The sequence below is a fragment of the Staurois parvus genome, unplaced genomic scaffold, assembly GCF_062004578.1.
Source record: "Staurois parvus isolate SC_StPar_1 unplaced genomic scaffold, SC_StPar_1.0 ptg000120l, whole genome shotgun sequence".
NCBI classification, from domain to species: domain Eukaryota; kingdom Metazoa; phylum Chordata; class Amphibia; order Anura; family Ranidae; genus Staurois; species Staurois parvus.
This window is the reverse complement of record NW_028317916.1, coordinates 1735579-1750343: the sequence shown is the minus strand read 5'-3', so window position 1 is coordinate 1750343 and position 14765 is coordinate 1735579. Positions and strand designations below refer to the sequence as shown.

The window sequence follows — 14765 nt, the reverse complement described above, 5'->3', positions numbered from 1 at the left end:
CCCAATTTAGCTCCAAGACTGCAAATACATACTGTACATTTACTGTATATAAAATATAAATTAATCTGAAATGCAGTACTGAGGGTGTAAATATAATAACAGAGAAATATGTCTAGAGTAAAATCCTTGGGCAAAAGCTGGCCTAGTTCCAGGGTACTGCATGTCTTGAAATGAAATGTTGAAGTGTGTGGTGGGCATGGTAAGTTCATAGCCCCCAATAAATTCATTGTGCAGTGATGGGGCTTATAATAAGACCCTGACAAGGATCACTCTTCACTTCCCTGAAAAACAGCTGCAGTACAGTCCAAAGAATTGTGACTCCAAGATCCCTCCAGGATGACTTTGATCCAGATTAAGAATACTGACAATGTAATTAACGTAACGTGAGTAATGTGCCTTCTCTTGCCAAACATTGTTAAAGCGAGCTAGAGACCATCATGCGGAACACTGCTGAATCACTGAAGCCAACGTGATAAAAGGTCGGTGGAACAAATAAAAGACACTTTCATCAGGGGGGAGCTGGTGAGGTAGTGCTGGGTTACTGGAGATGTCAAGCAGGCTATTCACACTCTTGGTATAAGATTCTAACTCGCCTTTTTCTGCTAGTGGTGAATTGTATAAGTATCTGTTCAGAAAGCCAAAAAAATGGTGTTCATATGACTAATAGGCATCTGTAGATCACTTCATGTCAGGGTGATTAGTTTTTATTCAAGTCATGTCCACATTTTCTTACTAAAGTTTCAATGACACAACATTCCTGATATTCCAACAATGAAAAGAATGTAATAGGCTATAGCCGGGCTTGTAGAATGCAATCTACAACATGAATTAAAGTGACACTAAATGATATCCCTATTCTCCAAAAATAATCCTTACATATCCACTACTTAATGACCCTAACATCTTTTTTTTATTAAATTGTTTCTTATTGTGTTTTTCTGCCTCCTTGTAACATCCTCTGTGAAATCTACTTTACCCCCTCACTGCCATTTGTACTGAGCAGTATATGTTTGTTGTGGTCATATGCGCTGCTCTATGCACACTACTAATCCCATAGTCCATCATCATCAAGAGAGGGTGGCTACATTCCTACATACAATGTGACCATAGAGAACAAATGTAGCCACCCTCTAACTGGAAGTCAGATCACAGCAGCCCAAAAAAAGTTGAAGAATTGCAGAAGCCTGAAACCAATAGAATGTACTAGTTTGAGTACATAATTGAATAGATTTGTAAAGCGCTGCGTAAATTGACAGTGCTATATAGGTACCTGAAAATAAAAAAATTAAATACATTTTCTGTTTTAAACCAGACTATAGTTTAACTTGTCTCTTTTGCTGTACTTTATGGAGGTGAAACTGATAATAATGTGGTGTCTCTTCTTCCTATCTTAAAGAAATACATTTCCTGGAGGAATTACAGTAATGTGATGTCACTTTCTCCCTTAAAATAAACAAACATCTGGAGTAAGGGTGGTAATTATGTAACTTTCTGTTCATAGAAGAATGATACCTTCTTAGTAGTTCAGTTTTTACCAATACTGCCCATATAAACACACAACAAATCCTACAGTTCTACTCTTTGTGCCACCCACTTTGGTGCGTTGTGACCTGTGGCTGGGTAGCCTATACATGGGTGTTTGTTTGCCCCTTTTGCTTCTGGTGCCTTCCTGTGTCTAAGGTTCTGTTCACACTTAAGCATGGGCATCTTTTGCTGTTTTCCGCAATTTAATTGTACATATGTACAGTTGTGTTCAAAATAATAGCAGTCTGTTGAAAAAGTGAATAAAACTCAAAATCCTTCTAATAGCTTTTATTTCCATACACACAAATGCATTGGGAACACTACACATTCTATTCCAAATCAAAACATGAGAAAAATATATAACATTTGTGTTGTTCCTCTAAAAAAATTGAAGAAAAGTGAATATTAGACTGTTCAAAATAATAGCAGTGTTTGTATTCTTCTTTACAAACTCAAACATTCATTATATAAACTGAAAAATGTTTGAAGATTTTGCTTTCCTTTGAATCACTTAATTAATATTTAGTTGTATAAGCACTGTTTCTGAGAAGTGCTGTACATCTGTGTTGGAGTCAACCAACTTCTGGCACCTGTGAACAGGTATTCCAGCCCAGGATGATTGGACTACATTCCACAGTTCTTCTCTATTTCTTGGTTTTGCCTCAGAAACTGCATTTTTGATGTCACCCCACAAGTTTTCTATTGGATTAAGATCCAGGGATTGGGCTGGCCACTCCATAACGTCAATCTTGTTGGTCTGGAACCAAGATGTTGCACGTTTACTGGTGTGTTTGGGGTCGTTGTCTTGTTGGAACACCCATTTCAAGGGCATTTCCTCTTCAGCATAAGGCAGCATGACCTCTTCAAGTATTCTGATGTATTCAAACTGATCCATGATCCCCGGTATGCGATAAATAGGCCCAACACTGTAGTATGAGAAACATCCCCATATCCCCATATCATGATGCTTGCGCAACCATGCTTCACTATCTTCACAGTGTACTGTGGCTTGAATTCAGTGTTTGGGGGTCGTCTGACAAACTGTCTCCGGCCACTAGACCCAAAGAGAACAATCTTACTTTCATCAGTCCACAAAATGTTGCGCCATTTCTCTTTAGGCCAGTCAATGTGCTCTTTGGCAAATTGTAACCTCTTCAGCACGTCTTTTTTTCAACAGTGGGACTTTGCGGGGGCTTCTTGCAGATAGCTTGTCTTCACATAGGCGTCTTCTAATTGTAACAGTACTCACAGGTAACTTTAGACCTTCTTTGATCTTCCTGGAGCTGATTGTTGGCTGTGTCCTTGCCATTTGGCTATTCTTCTATCCATTTGAATGGTAGTTTTTCGCTTTCTTCCACATCTTTCAATTTTTGGTTGCCATTTTAAAGCATTTGCGATCATTTTATCTGAACAGCCTATCATTTTCTGCACTTCTTTACATGTTTTCCCCTCTCCAATCAACTTTTTAATTAAGGTACGCTGTTCTTCTGAACAATGTCTGGAACGACCCATTTTCCTCCGAATTTCAGAGAGAAATGCACTGTAACCAGCATGTACAACATTTGCTGCCTTCCTTCCTTAAATAAGGGCAATAATTACCACCTGTTTTTCAAAGAATGAATGACATCACTAATAGAACTCCACACTGCTATTATTTTGAACATGCCCCTTTCAATTAGTGATTCAATTACACAGAATCAGCAGCATGCATGTCATGACTGTTGGGTCTGTTGGATTTCTATTACTCTACTACACCTGCTAGTAAATTATTTGCCATGTAGAAATATTATTTCTACCAAAAACAGTGATTGATCAGATTAGTGATGTCTGATTGCTATTATTTTGAAAACAACTGTACATGCATTTTTTGCGTATTATTTAGGTTTGCGCATTTCTGTTTTATCCAGTGGAAAGCTAATTGTGAGATAGTTGCTATGTGCAAAATCCCTTAAAATATGCAAATTTTTAAATGCTCCATTTGAAGTCTATTGGGTTCAAACTATGAATGGGGTATGTAGCGCTAGAGAACAAATGACAAGCAAGGAGGATGTCACCATATAAAGTAACAATACAGCAGTTCATATAATAGTTCATATAATATAGCCAGAAGGAAAATGGATATGATCCAATGGTATTCCAGATCCCATTCAGTGGAATAAGAAAAAATAGTGAGGTTGTGCGCTTACCACAAGTACACACAATATGAGCATTGTATGCAAATAAACAGCAACCGGGCGTCACGGTCTGGTCAGCAGCCTGGGCAACATCTGGTCATATACGGACATCTGGGTCACAGGTCCACCGCTATCCAGGCCCCCTCTGGCTTTCAAATCCAAAACGCCACCTTGCAAAGCTCATTAAAAAATGAGCCGGGAGGCAAGAAAGTGCTAATAGTGAAGTACGTTTATTAAAAAACACAAGAAGTGAGCAAAGAAACCAGAACTCACATCGATAAAATATATGCATCCAGGCCCAAATAGATAGGCTCCCTGGTGGTTAGTGGTTCACTCAGCATGCACCGCATACATATCCTGGTCCAATAGATAAGTCCCTGGTGGCTAGTGGTATCATTAGCATAAAGCCATAGAATAAAATAAGTGATGACAGAAATACTCATCCAGGTCTGGTGAAGATATTCCCTGGTGACTAGTGGTTCCCTAGTAGCAAAGGCGTCAGTAGGGTGGATCCCCTAACATGTTTCGAGCTAAAGCTCGTTTTTCTTATTCCACTGAATGGGATCTGGAATACCATTGGATCATATCCATTTTCCTTCTGGCTATATTATATGAACTATTATATGAACTGCTGTATTGTTACTTTATATGGTGACATCCTCCTTGCTTGTCATTTGTTCTCTAGCGCTACATACCCCATTCATAGTTTATATTCCAAGGTATTGAGGATTACCCTGTATGTTAGCTGCTTACCTGATCTGTTTGCGCTCACTTACCCACCCTTTACATATTGGGTTCAAAAACACGTGATCGTGACCCAAAGAATCTCCTTTACTTTTTCTGAGCATTGAGTGGAAGCACATCACTCAGATGCAAACAGACACAATAGAATAACATGAAAATCTGAGTGTATAACATTGAAGTTCTCTTGGAAACACACTTCAGATTGCTCAGTTGTGAATTGGGGCTTAAATTCTTGCCGACTGTGTAACACATCGAATCATGGCTGGGACTCGGTGTTCGGTGGAGAAGCTGACAGGGGAGATATCTGTGTGTAAACAACACAGATTTCTCTCCTGTCAGCAGGGACATGCTGCTTACTATCTTTCTGCAGAGAGATAGCAAGCAATATGTCTCCTAGTAAAACAGCAGACAGTAAGCACAAAACAGTCCACAGTTACCCTTTGATCGTCCCAGATGTTAACCCCTTTCTGCCCAGTGTCATTAGTACAGTGTCAGTACTTTTTATTAGCACTGATCACTGTATTACTGTCACTGGAGATGTCAATGGCAGTTAGTCAGTTCCCACCCAGTGTCAGTTAGTGTCAGAATGCCCACCGCAGTCCTGCTATAAGTCGCCAATTACTAGTATGAAAAAAAAAAAAGTAATAAATAAAAATTCCAATATACAGTGAGGAACAGAAGTATTTGAACACCCTGCGATTTTGCAAGTTCTCCCACTTAGAAATCATGGAGGGGTCTGAAATTTACATTGTGGGTGCATTCCCACTCTGAGAGACAGAATTAAAAAAAAATTCAGGAAATCACATTGTATGATTTTTAACGAATTTATTTGTCTTGCACTGCTGAACATAAGTATTTGAACACCTAAGAAACAGCAAGAATTCTGGCTCTCAAAGACCTGTTGCTGTGCCTTTAAAAAGTCGACCTCTACTCCACTCATTAATCTAACTTAGTAGCAACTGTCTGAGCTCTTTAAAGACACCTGTCCACCGCACAGTCAGTCAGACACCAACTACTACCATGGGCAAGGTCAAAGAGTTGTCAAAAGACACCAGAGACAAAATTGTGGACCTCCACAAGGCTGGAAAGGGCTACGGGGCAATTGCCAAGCAGCTTGGTGAAAATAGATCAACTGTTGGAGCAATTGTTAGAAAATGGAAGAGGCTAAACACGACTGTCAGTCTCCCTCGGACTGGGGCTCCATGCAAGATCCAGTGCAGCTATGCTGTTCCTTCAGATTGCATGCGCCGGTGATATCACTGCTGTGTGAATTGTGCAAATTTAGGAGATATTCACAGTACCTTCAGGTAAGTCTTAGTATAAACTTACCTGTAGCAACAACTTAAACAAAATACTTTACTACCACTTTAAGTGCTGCAGCATGGGTTGAATATCGGATGTGGCTCTCACACACCATGCCTGACTCTCCTGTGGTTTGATACCCCCCACTAAACACTGGTCCAATCAACATTGCTGCCTCACTCTAAGCAACACTATTTATTAGGCAGCGATCAGAAGGTTGTATCAGAGAGCTCCTTTATGAAGCTGGCAATACACTGATTAAAATCAAGTTGTCCAGCAGGGACCTACTAAACATTGATCAATGTGTGAGCTCCCTTGCTTGACAGAAGTTGATTGTTTAGTCTGACAGGACAGCAGCATATGCCGCTGTATAAATACAATATACCAGTGTAGTTTATTCCTCCGTCCACTCCCTTTAACAACAGTAACCATGTATGGCCAGCTTGAGACTCTCCTATATGCTGCCAGCACAGGGTTTTCTTTTAACCTTTGTAGAAGCACAAATAATAAAAAAAACAGGTCTACTTGTTACTGTAGATGCAGCCTGACTGTATAACAGTGAAAAATTAAGAGGTTCACCTGGAATTTAAAACAAGCCACCCCTACCTCTCAAGTTGCTTGCACTGTGAAGACATTCATTCCCTAGCTGCTAATTCATTATTTTGCTTTGATTACGTCTCTCAATATTTGACCTAAACTGATACTTTTTTCGAGCTTAGCTAACACCTTAAGCTTTAATGAAGAGGAAGTGTTCTTGCCCCTGAAACTTGTTGGCTGTATTATACTTCCTTGTTACCAGTGAATACAACTAATAAAAGATTCTGAACTCTGAATTTTGATCTGGTGCTCCCTTGAGACTTTGTATATGTGATGCAGATATTAATTGAATGTATAGACAGATCCATTAAGCTGCAATTATTGTCTTCTGTGTTCATTTTCTTTACAGCTGTTGCTTAGATTTTCTGGTTTTATCTTATTTTCTGTTTTCTACCATTTAGGCTGTACAGTAATCCATATTATATTTTCTCGTTATGGCTATTTATTTTAAAGCAGCAAAGTAAAAAAAAAAAAGAAAAAACATTTTTTTAATATCTGCTGTATTATGCCTTGATTTTCATATGCTCATAGGGATTTCTTCACTGAGTGTGCCTGTTTGTGGTTTTCTGCCTCCAGGGCTTTATATCTTCTGACGGAGACCAGAAACCAAGGCTTCATACTCATTCAGGGGGTTCCTAGTGATATAATACAGTTAGCTACTGCATGAAAACCGCTGCTCGCACAGATTTGTCATCAATGCAACAGCCACACTTTCCAGTATCATTCAACAACTGGTACACACTTCTTACACATGACATCAGTAAGAAGGATATTTTTAAATTTTAATAGTACTTGGAAAATTAATAAGACACATAGTTCACCAGTTTTTTCCCTTTACACATTAATGTAACATTGTACATCGCCTTAAAAATAAACATTTATTATAAAAATATAAAACTTTAAATCAACACATCCAGTTACATCCTACACCAAGAAAAAAAACTGTACAGTTTTAAGTGAAAAAACAAATACAAATCCACAGGAACACACATTGTACTTCCAGTCATTGTTTAGACGTAATAAACGTGCTGCTCCAGTGTTCACATCACTTGTTTGACAGAATCAGGTTTGTAAAGTGTGTAATCAACTGCTCAAGCCTAAACAGTGCAACCAAGCTTGTGTTCTGGAAGTGGCAGTTTCTGAGAAATCAACTTAGGTGAACTGGAAACTGCTTTCCTACTTTGTCTAGAGTGATGGACACTTGATTTGTTTAAAAGTCTTCAGTTATGACTGACTGCCTATGTTTCTATCAATAATTGGTCCATCTCTTTTCTCCGATGAAAGTTTTTAGCACAACATTGCATGATGAGCTTTCCAGTGTTGACCACTCTGCTTTGAGAGTTACATTTGATAAGTACAGTGTAAAATAAGAAAACATAAAATACAATTTTCTCAACAATAATAAACATAATATACCATTTTAATTTTTATTGGGGCTTATGTACATGAATGCTGTATTTCCATCTGTGTTCTGTTGCAGCTAAGCTTCATTCATTGCTGACTGATCAGAGCCATTTAAGAAAGTGCCAGAAGCATTTATGAGTGTCAATAATTAATGTTTAACCTGCCTCTAGCATTTTCAGTTTTTACTCCAGTGTACACAGCTTGCACCTTTCCCTAAAGAGTTTAGTGAAACTTTCATGGGGATTTGGATCTGTCAACTTGCAGTGACTAGAACTTGGCTCTAGCAGAACACCAATGCTAAAATCGCACCAGTACACAAACCCTTTATTACGTTTGGTCCCTGATGACATTTGCTTTGTAGACTAATACATGAGTTTCTTCATCCTGTTATCCTTTATAAAAATACTACCTTCTTTAGTTTTCCGCCTCCCAAATATAAAACACAGAAATGTAATGGGGCCATTGGTTGAGGTACCATCGGCACAGAAGGTGCAATTCTTCTAGGCCCCAGAGGGCACTGTAATGAAATGATCATGTCCTATGCTTTGCAAATGATTTTGTATGCTCCAGAAATTACAGCACACTATGGCAGGAAATCTAGAACCCTTTCTGATATGTTCGGACATTTTCAAACTCCTAGCACTAGTTTATGCACGCTTTTTTCAGCTTTGAGACTTTGGCCTTCATAACCTGTTCATAGAAACACTGGTGCATCACTGCTGCATTATATTGCAGCTACTGCTAGTGTGACTGTACTAGATTTCCTTGGGATGGTAACCATTGTTTGTATGATTTATATGAGTTTTGTTAAGTCATCTGCTCCCAATATTCATTTTATTATCATTACTGCTCTTTTATTCATTTTGGTTATATATTCTTCTCCAGTAACAAAATGTTCTTCAATTATCGTCCACCAATTTCCCAGTATCTGGCTGAGAATTCTGCACAACTACAGTCAGCAGTTATCTGCCTACATAAAAGTGCTATATAGACATACAGCATAGAACTCACATTGTTTTGGAGATGTTCTGAGAGTAGCCATTCATTTCCCACTATCAGTGAGAGGCCACTTTCTTAGAATTGTGCTGAACACATAGCATCAATATCAATGTTAAACACAAGAAACAAGTAACCGCTTTCCAAATATGTCAATAAAAATGTGTTTCATGTACCATCCTTTTGTACAGCAGTCTGTAATCACAATAATGAACAAATGTCTGCTTCTAGTGCAAAATAACAAAAGTGAAAGCAACGTCAACTGCGTTGACATATAACATCGAAGAAGTACTTGGACAAAAAGATCTCTTTGAAATTCAAGAGTAAGAGACTCAGTCACATGGGTGGGTAGTAAAAAGTCATGTATCCAGATTGAAATCCATGTTTTCTTCAGCCGGTAGTAGAGATGGATAGGGAGCAGTACATTTTATATTGACGTATGTTGTGTTGATAAGCACATAATGCTCCCCAATGAATGTTGAAAAAAGAGATGAAATTTTTGAAACTAATTCAGAAAATGTTGGACGCGACTCTGGTTTTGGATGCCAGCACTTCAGCATGACTTCAAACCTAATGTTTTACAGAAAAAAACAGAATGTTAGTAAATCTGTAGTGAACAGGCCTAGAGAATAAAATACTAAATACATACGTATATCAAACTTCTGCTATCAGACATGTGATGCATACGAACAATGCACTATGATCTTAGTCCTCAGAGAAACTGTGCTTCACATACGTCTCTCACTGGCTACATAAGGATGCTTTTTTTCATTATGTTCACTATGGTTCAGCATGTTCACTTTACATGTAATGTACATTATAAAAATGTACTTTTCAAAGGATAATTGGAAAATACATATGTGTTGAGAGTGCATGCCCTGTACGCTCCCAGCACATATGCCTGTGACTCACGGAAAGGTCCTGATCTCCCCTTTTGATTGGGGCCTTTTCCGATCATGTGACGGCGAATCACGGCGGTCACATGACTCTAAAACCCCGCCCACCTCCCGGCTTCTGAAACTCTTAAAGGGCCGGGAGGTGCCGGTGCGAAGTGGTTAATCTTGTGATTAAAGTACTATTAAACATTCTTATTCAGCAAAACATTGTTGTAGCAGTTATATACTTGGGACAAGGAAATTTTAGAAACAAAGGAGAACCTTAATCTGGAAAGTCCCAAATCAAATTTATGTATGTATATTTGTGTATGTATGTATGTATTTATTTTTACTACTCAAAAATTACATTGTGGGAGTTAGTCAATTCCTATGCTATAAATTCATCTGACACTTACAGTGGATCCGGACAGTATTCAGGTTGTAGTAGTCTTCGTCCTTGTAGTAAATAAATAGTTATATCAAATGAGTTGACATCAGGATATGGGGGTGCTCCTCTTGTCATTAGCTCCCATAGCAGAACACCGAATGACCACTAGAAACAATCAGACACTTTAGTACTGGCTAACACTTTCTATGTGAAAAAAAGATGAAATATTGAAAAAATATAGAAAATAATCTTATAGGTAAACACTATCATTAGTGTAGAAAACCTTGGGATTTTTAAAACCATGTAATAATTTCATTTATTTTGCATATGTTCTAGCTACAAAATTAGTTCATTAGTTGAACTCTACTATGTTTGCTTTTTAATCTGCAGTTTAAGGGTCCATGTAAACTGGGCTTAAAAGAGAAGTACAGCCAAAGCTCTTTTGGCTGTACTTCTCCTGTGGATCACAGGAGTGCTGTTCGTTCTGCACTCCTGTGACCCGTTTTCAGCTGATGGGTCACGGTATAATGTTGATTAAATATATGTGTGCAGTTAAAACACACTATAATTCTATAAGTAATTTCTTTTTTTGTAAAGATCCACCCTAACAAATTATATGAGTGAAAAATTAACAATGTTTTGTGTTCTAGAATTGTATTTATGAAATGTGACAAATGACATTCCTTTGTTTTCATGTACTTCCAGGCCTTATGTAATCCCTTAGTAATATTGTATGGCAACATATTGTATTGCACCGAAACATTCCTAGACCTCCAGTTTCACTTAATTTAAGAAAGATGTTTTTCTGAAACATGTTTCTCACACAGGACATCTCTGGTCCCATGTGAGCATATTAATATAGTAAGCAGATGTTTAATGGAAACCCCATCATAGTTTATAAGTATCCACTATGCAAGTTACAACCTCAAAGATTTGTGTGGTACTGGCTTAGACAATTTGGCTTCCAAAGCAACTACAAGACACATGAGCTTTTCTTCAGAGAAATTATCACATAGTTTACTCGTTCAAACTGATGCAATTCTCAGCAGTTATGACAACAAAGGTTTATTAAATTGGAGAAAATAGCGTCTGCCCTGCTCCTAGCAACTAATCAGTTATATTTTTCTTGTATGTATCAGATAAACTATTGCTGGAAACAAACTGGTTGCTTTAGGCAGCTCAGATACTTTCTCTGTGTTCAGTCACTATTATACAGACTCTGTGGGGTTGATTTACTAAAAACTGGAGAGAGCAAAATCTGCTGCAACTGTGCATGGTAGTCAATCAGCTTCTAACGTCAGTTTGCACAATTAAGCTTTGACAAAATACCTGGATGTTTATATGCAGAGCTGCACCAGATTTTGTACTCTCCAGTTTTAGTAAATCAATCCTTATGTCTCAAGACTAGTTTATTCTTGTTGTACCCCTGCATTATTCCTATAACAGAAAATTACTTTATGTTTATATGGAACTGCTAATTTTAGATGTTCCAGATTGTGTATTTAAAGAAGTTCTGTAGTAAACTTAAGGTAAATAATTGAACCACTTGCAAGCATTTTAGCTGGTTCACCTGCACTGTTCTGTGGCTTACAATGAGCCCTTCACTAAGATGTGGAACCTTACTGACCCATAATGAGCCAAGTAGGGCTGGGATGGGGTGTGTGGGGATGGAACAAGGCACCTACTACCTAGATGAAGCCAGTATTTGCTCAATTAAGCATTCCAAGTTTGGGGATTTTGGGATGCTTCAGAAATAAGCTGAAACTACACCACTACTGGCATGCCCTGATGCTCAATTCATTGCTTCTCCTGGCCTTAATCACCCCCTCTCCTTCGTATGTCCCCTTCTACAATTTTTGCATTTTGTTTTTTCCATTTTTTCCATACTTAGCTTTTTTCCACAGTTTTTGGGCTGATCACTTAACTCATCTGGGCTTAAAGATGAATTCCAGGTATGGAATATATTTACCTAGTCACATTGGTCAAGCTTGGACCAATGTAACTATGTATATACCATATATGGCTGATGCTCCTGAAAGATGGAAATCACTGAAACTGCTACTCCAGTGATCTCCACTTGCTTCCAGGTCCCCTGCCGAGTGGCTGCTCTGCTGCATTCTGAACACAAGAGGTCAGTATGGGTACCATAAAGAGAATGTTTTGTATTTTCTAAATAAATGCGAAGTGTTCTCTGATTGGACAAGGTGAAGAGGTTGGGCAGTGCCATCAAGTAGGGATCACTTGAGTAGTGGCGTCTACTTTTGTGATTTCTACCTTCCAGGGGCATCGGCCAGGTATGTTATATATATTCTATAGTTACATTAACCCAATACCTGGAATTCCTCTTTAAAGCCCCACTTGTTTTCCTCCAATATTTGTTTATTTATAGCACTGGTAAACAAAGTAAAAAAGTGAGCGCTAATCAGTTCAGCAGCTGTACACTCCAGGCAACCAACAAAACCTCAATATAAAATATCAAAGAAATAGTGCAGCGCTTAAATTAATAGTCCTCAGTAATTCCCGATCGGTGGATGTTCCCTTAAAATTAGAATGGAAGAAATGCCCACTCACCGGAACTACACTTGGTACAGTGCAGTATATGAATATTATTCCCTGGTGTCACTGGAAGTGTACATCTGGATCAGCATGTGGAAGGGTATCCCTCTCTGGATCAAGCAGGTCCAGGATCACAATAATTTAGACTCCGACACGGAGTTCCCCTTAAGGGATGTATGGGTGTTGCTCTTACAGTAGTAGGAACTTCCCTCTCTGGATGGATTTGGAGTAACACAGCTTCTGGAAAAAAGTACTCCCCATGCGGGGTTAAAGCAAAAAGGTGCCCATAGTGTGATAAAGTTTGAATAAAGCGAATTTTATTGTGAGAATAAAGGATGCATCCAATGAATATCAGTTGGAACGGCAGATAGCAACATAAGCACTAACCGTCCCTAGAAGGAAATGACCGCCGGAGCTCCACGATGCTCCGACGGCGTGACGTCAACGGCGCGAGCAGGCTCCTCCTTACGCGTTACGTGACACGCACATCGTCAGACGGTGAGCCGGTAACTTACCCTCACACTATGGGCACCTTTTTGCTTTAACCCCGCATGGGGAGTACTTTTTTCCAGAAGCTGTGTTACTCCGAATCCATCCAGAGAGGGAGGTTCCTACTACTGTAAGAGCAACACCCATACATCCTTTAAGGGGAACTCCGTGTCGGAGCCTAAATTGTTGTGATCCTGGACCTGCTTGATCCAGAAAGGGATACCCTTCCACGTGCTGATCCAGATGTACACTTCCAGTGACACCAGGGAATAATATTCATATACTGCACTGTACCAAGTGTAGTTCCGGTGAGTGGGCATTTCTTCCATTCTAATTTGAGGAACATCCACTGATCAGGAATTACTGAGGACTATTAATTTAAGCGCTGCACTATTTCTTTGATATTTATAGCACTGTTTGATAAATTTGAGTAGCACCATTATTATGCTTGAAACTTTATACATGCACACAATGGTAAAATTATTTGTTTAAATATTTTTTCCCCTGAGTATTCTGTTGATTCATAGTAAATTATTGCGAAAAGAAAGGGAACATATTTACCAGTGTGTACTATATATTCCGTGTGCTTTGAAGTTAGAACATAGATTAAGGAATTATTAAATTATACATAAAACATAATTTACCACATCTGATTTTGTAGTGAACTTTTGCGTCTGCAAGCTTTCAAGTGCCATCCATTTCACAGGTAGTTTTGCTCCAGTTTTATTGTGCACACTGTAGTATTCCTTGTCATAAACGTCTCTTGCAAGGCCAAAGTCTGCCACTTTAACGGTGAATGTCTCATCCAGCCTACAAGATAATATAGAATGGTTATGGGGACACAGGTATGGCATAAAAAAGCCATTGTATGCCAGCTTTCAAAGTGTTAATAAAGTACATTTTTTTAAAAATTAAATAACAAACATGTTATACTCACCTGCTCTGTGCAGTACTTTTGCACAGAGCGGCCCTGATCCTCCTCTTCTTGGGTCCCCAGCAGTGCTCCTGGCTCTTTCTCTTTGTGTGTCCCCATAGCAAGCTGTTTGCTATGGAGGCACACAGTGTCTGTCTGTGTGTCAGCGTTGCTGCGCTCCATAGACTTACACAGCGGAACTTAGCTACACCCTCACTGCATTTGACAGCAGAAGGAGCCAATGATTCCTGCTGCTGTTGTTCCGAGTGCTCTGTGAAGAGGAAGAGAGGGGAGAAGAGATGCATCCGTGCACAGCACTGAATTTATTCTCCCTCTTTTCCCCTTTACACAGGGAAGGGGGGGACGACAGAGGAATAGAAAATGTTTTTTTTACCGTAATGTAAGAAGTGCATTAAATTAAAAAACATTTTTTGGTTTAGTATCACTTTAAGTCAATGTCTATTTTAAATATTATACTTACCGGTACTTAGAAGACTACAAATTATTTCCATTCAAGTATTTAAAATGAAATGACTAACTGCTAAAAAAATATATTTTTTTTTACTCATTTTAAGTCAAGTCTGTGCATTGTGGATAGCGACCTTTCATACTAATGTAGAAATTCCTTGAAAGCTGAAATTTAGGTATGGTGATTTTTATATATACACACACAACTGTTAAAAAAACTATTAAAATACAGCTGAAGTAAAACCATTACAGTTTTCTTTTAAAGAACATATTTAGTAAGAAAATGTGGGGACTTTCAAAACAAATCTCACAAACCAAAGTCAGAAAAGTTCCAA

At 38.6% G+C, this 14765-nt stretch overlaps 1 protein-coding gene across 1 annotated transcript in view; it reads right to left on the bottom strand.

Annotated features, from left to right (window-relative positions):
- Positions 1–7109: 7109 nt before the first annotated feature.
- MET (MET proto-oncogene, receptor tyrosine kinase) overlaps positions 7110–14765 on the bottom strand; it is a 215901-nt gene continuing 208245 nt past the window's right edge. Inside the window, exons 19-21 of the mRNA XM_089672085.1 lie at positions 13694–13859; positions 10033–10169; positions 7110–9311 (exon numbers count right to left, since the gene is read on the bottom strand). Of these exons, the coding sequence (XP_089528211.1) occupies positions 9101–9311; positions 10033–10169; positions 13694–13859 (514 nt within the window). The 3' untranslated portion in view covers positions 7110–9100. The remainder of the gene's footprint in view (positions 9312–10032; positions 10170–13693; positions 13860–14765) is intronic.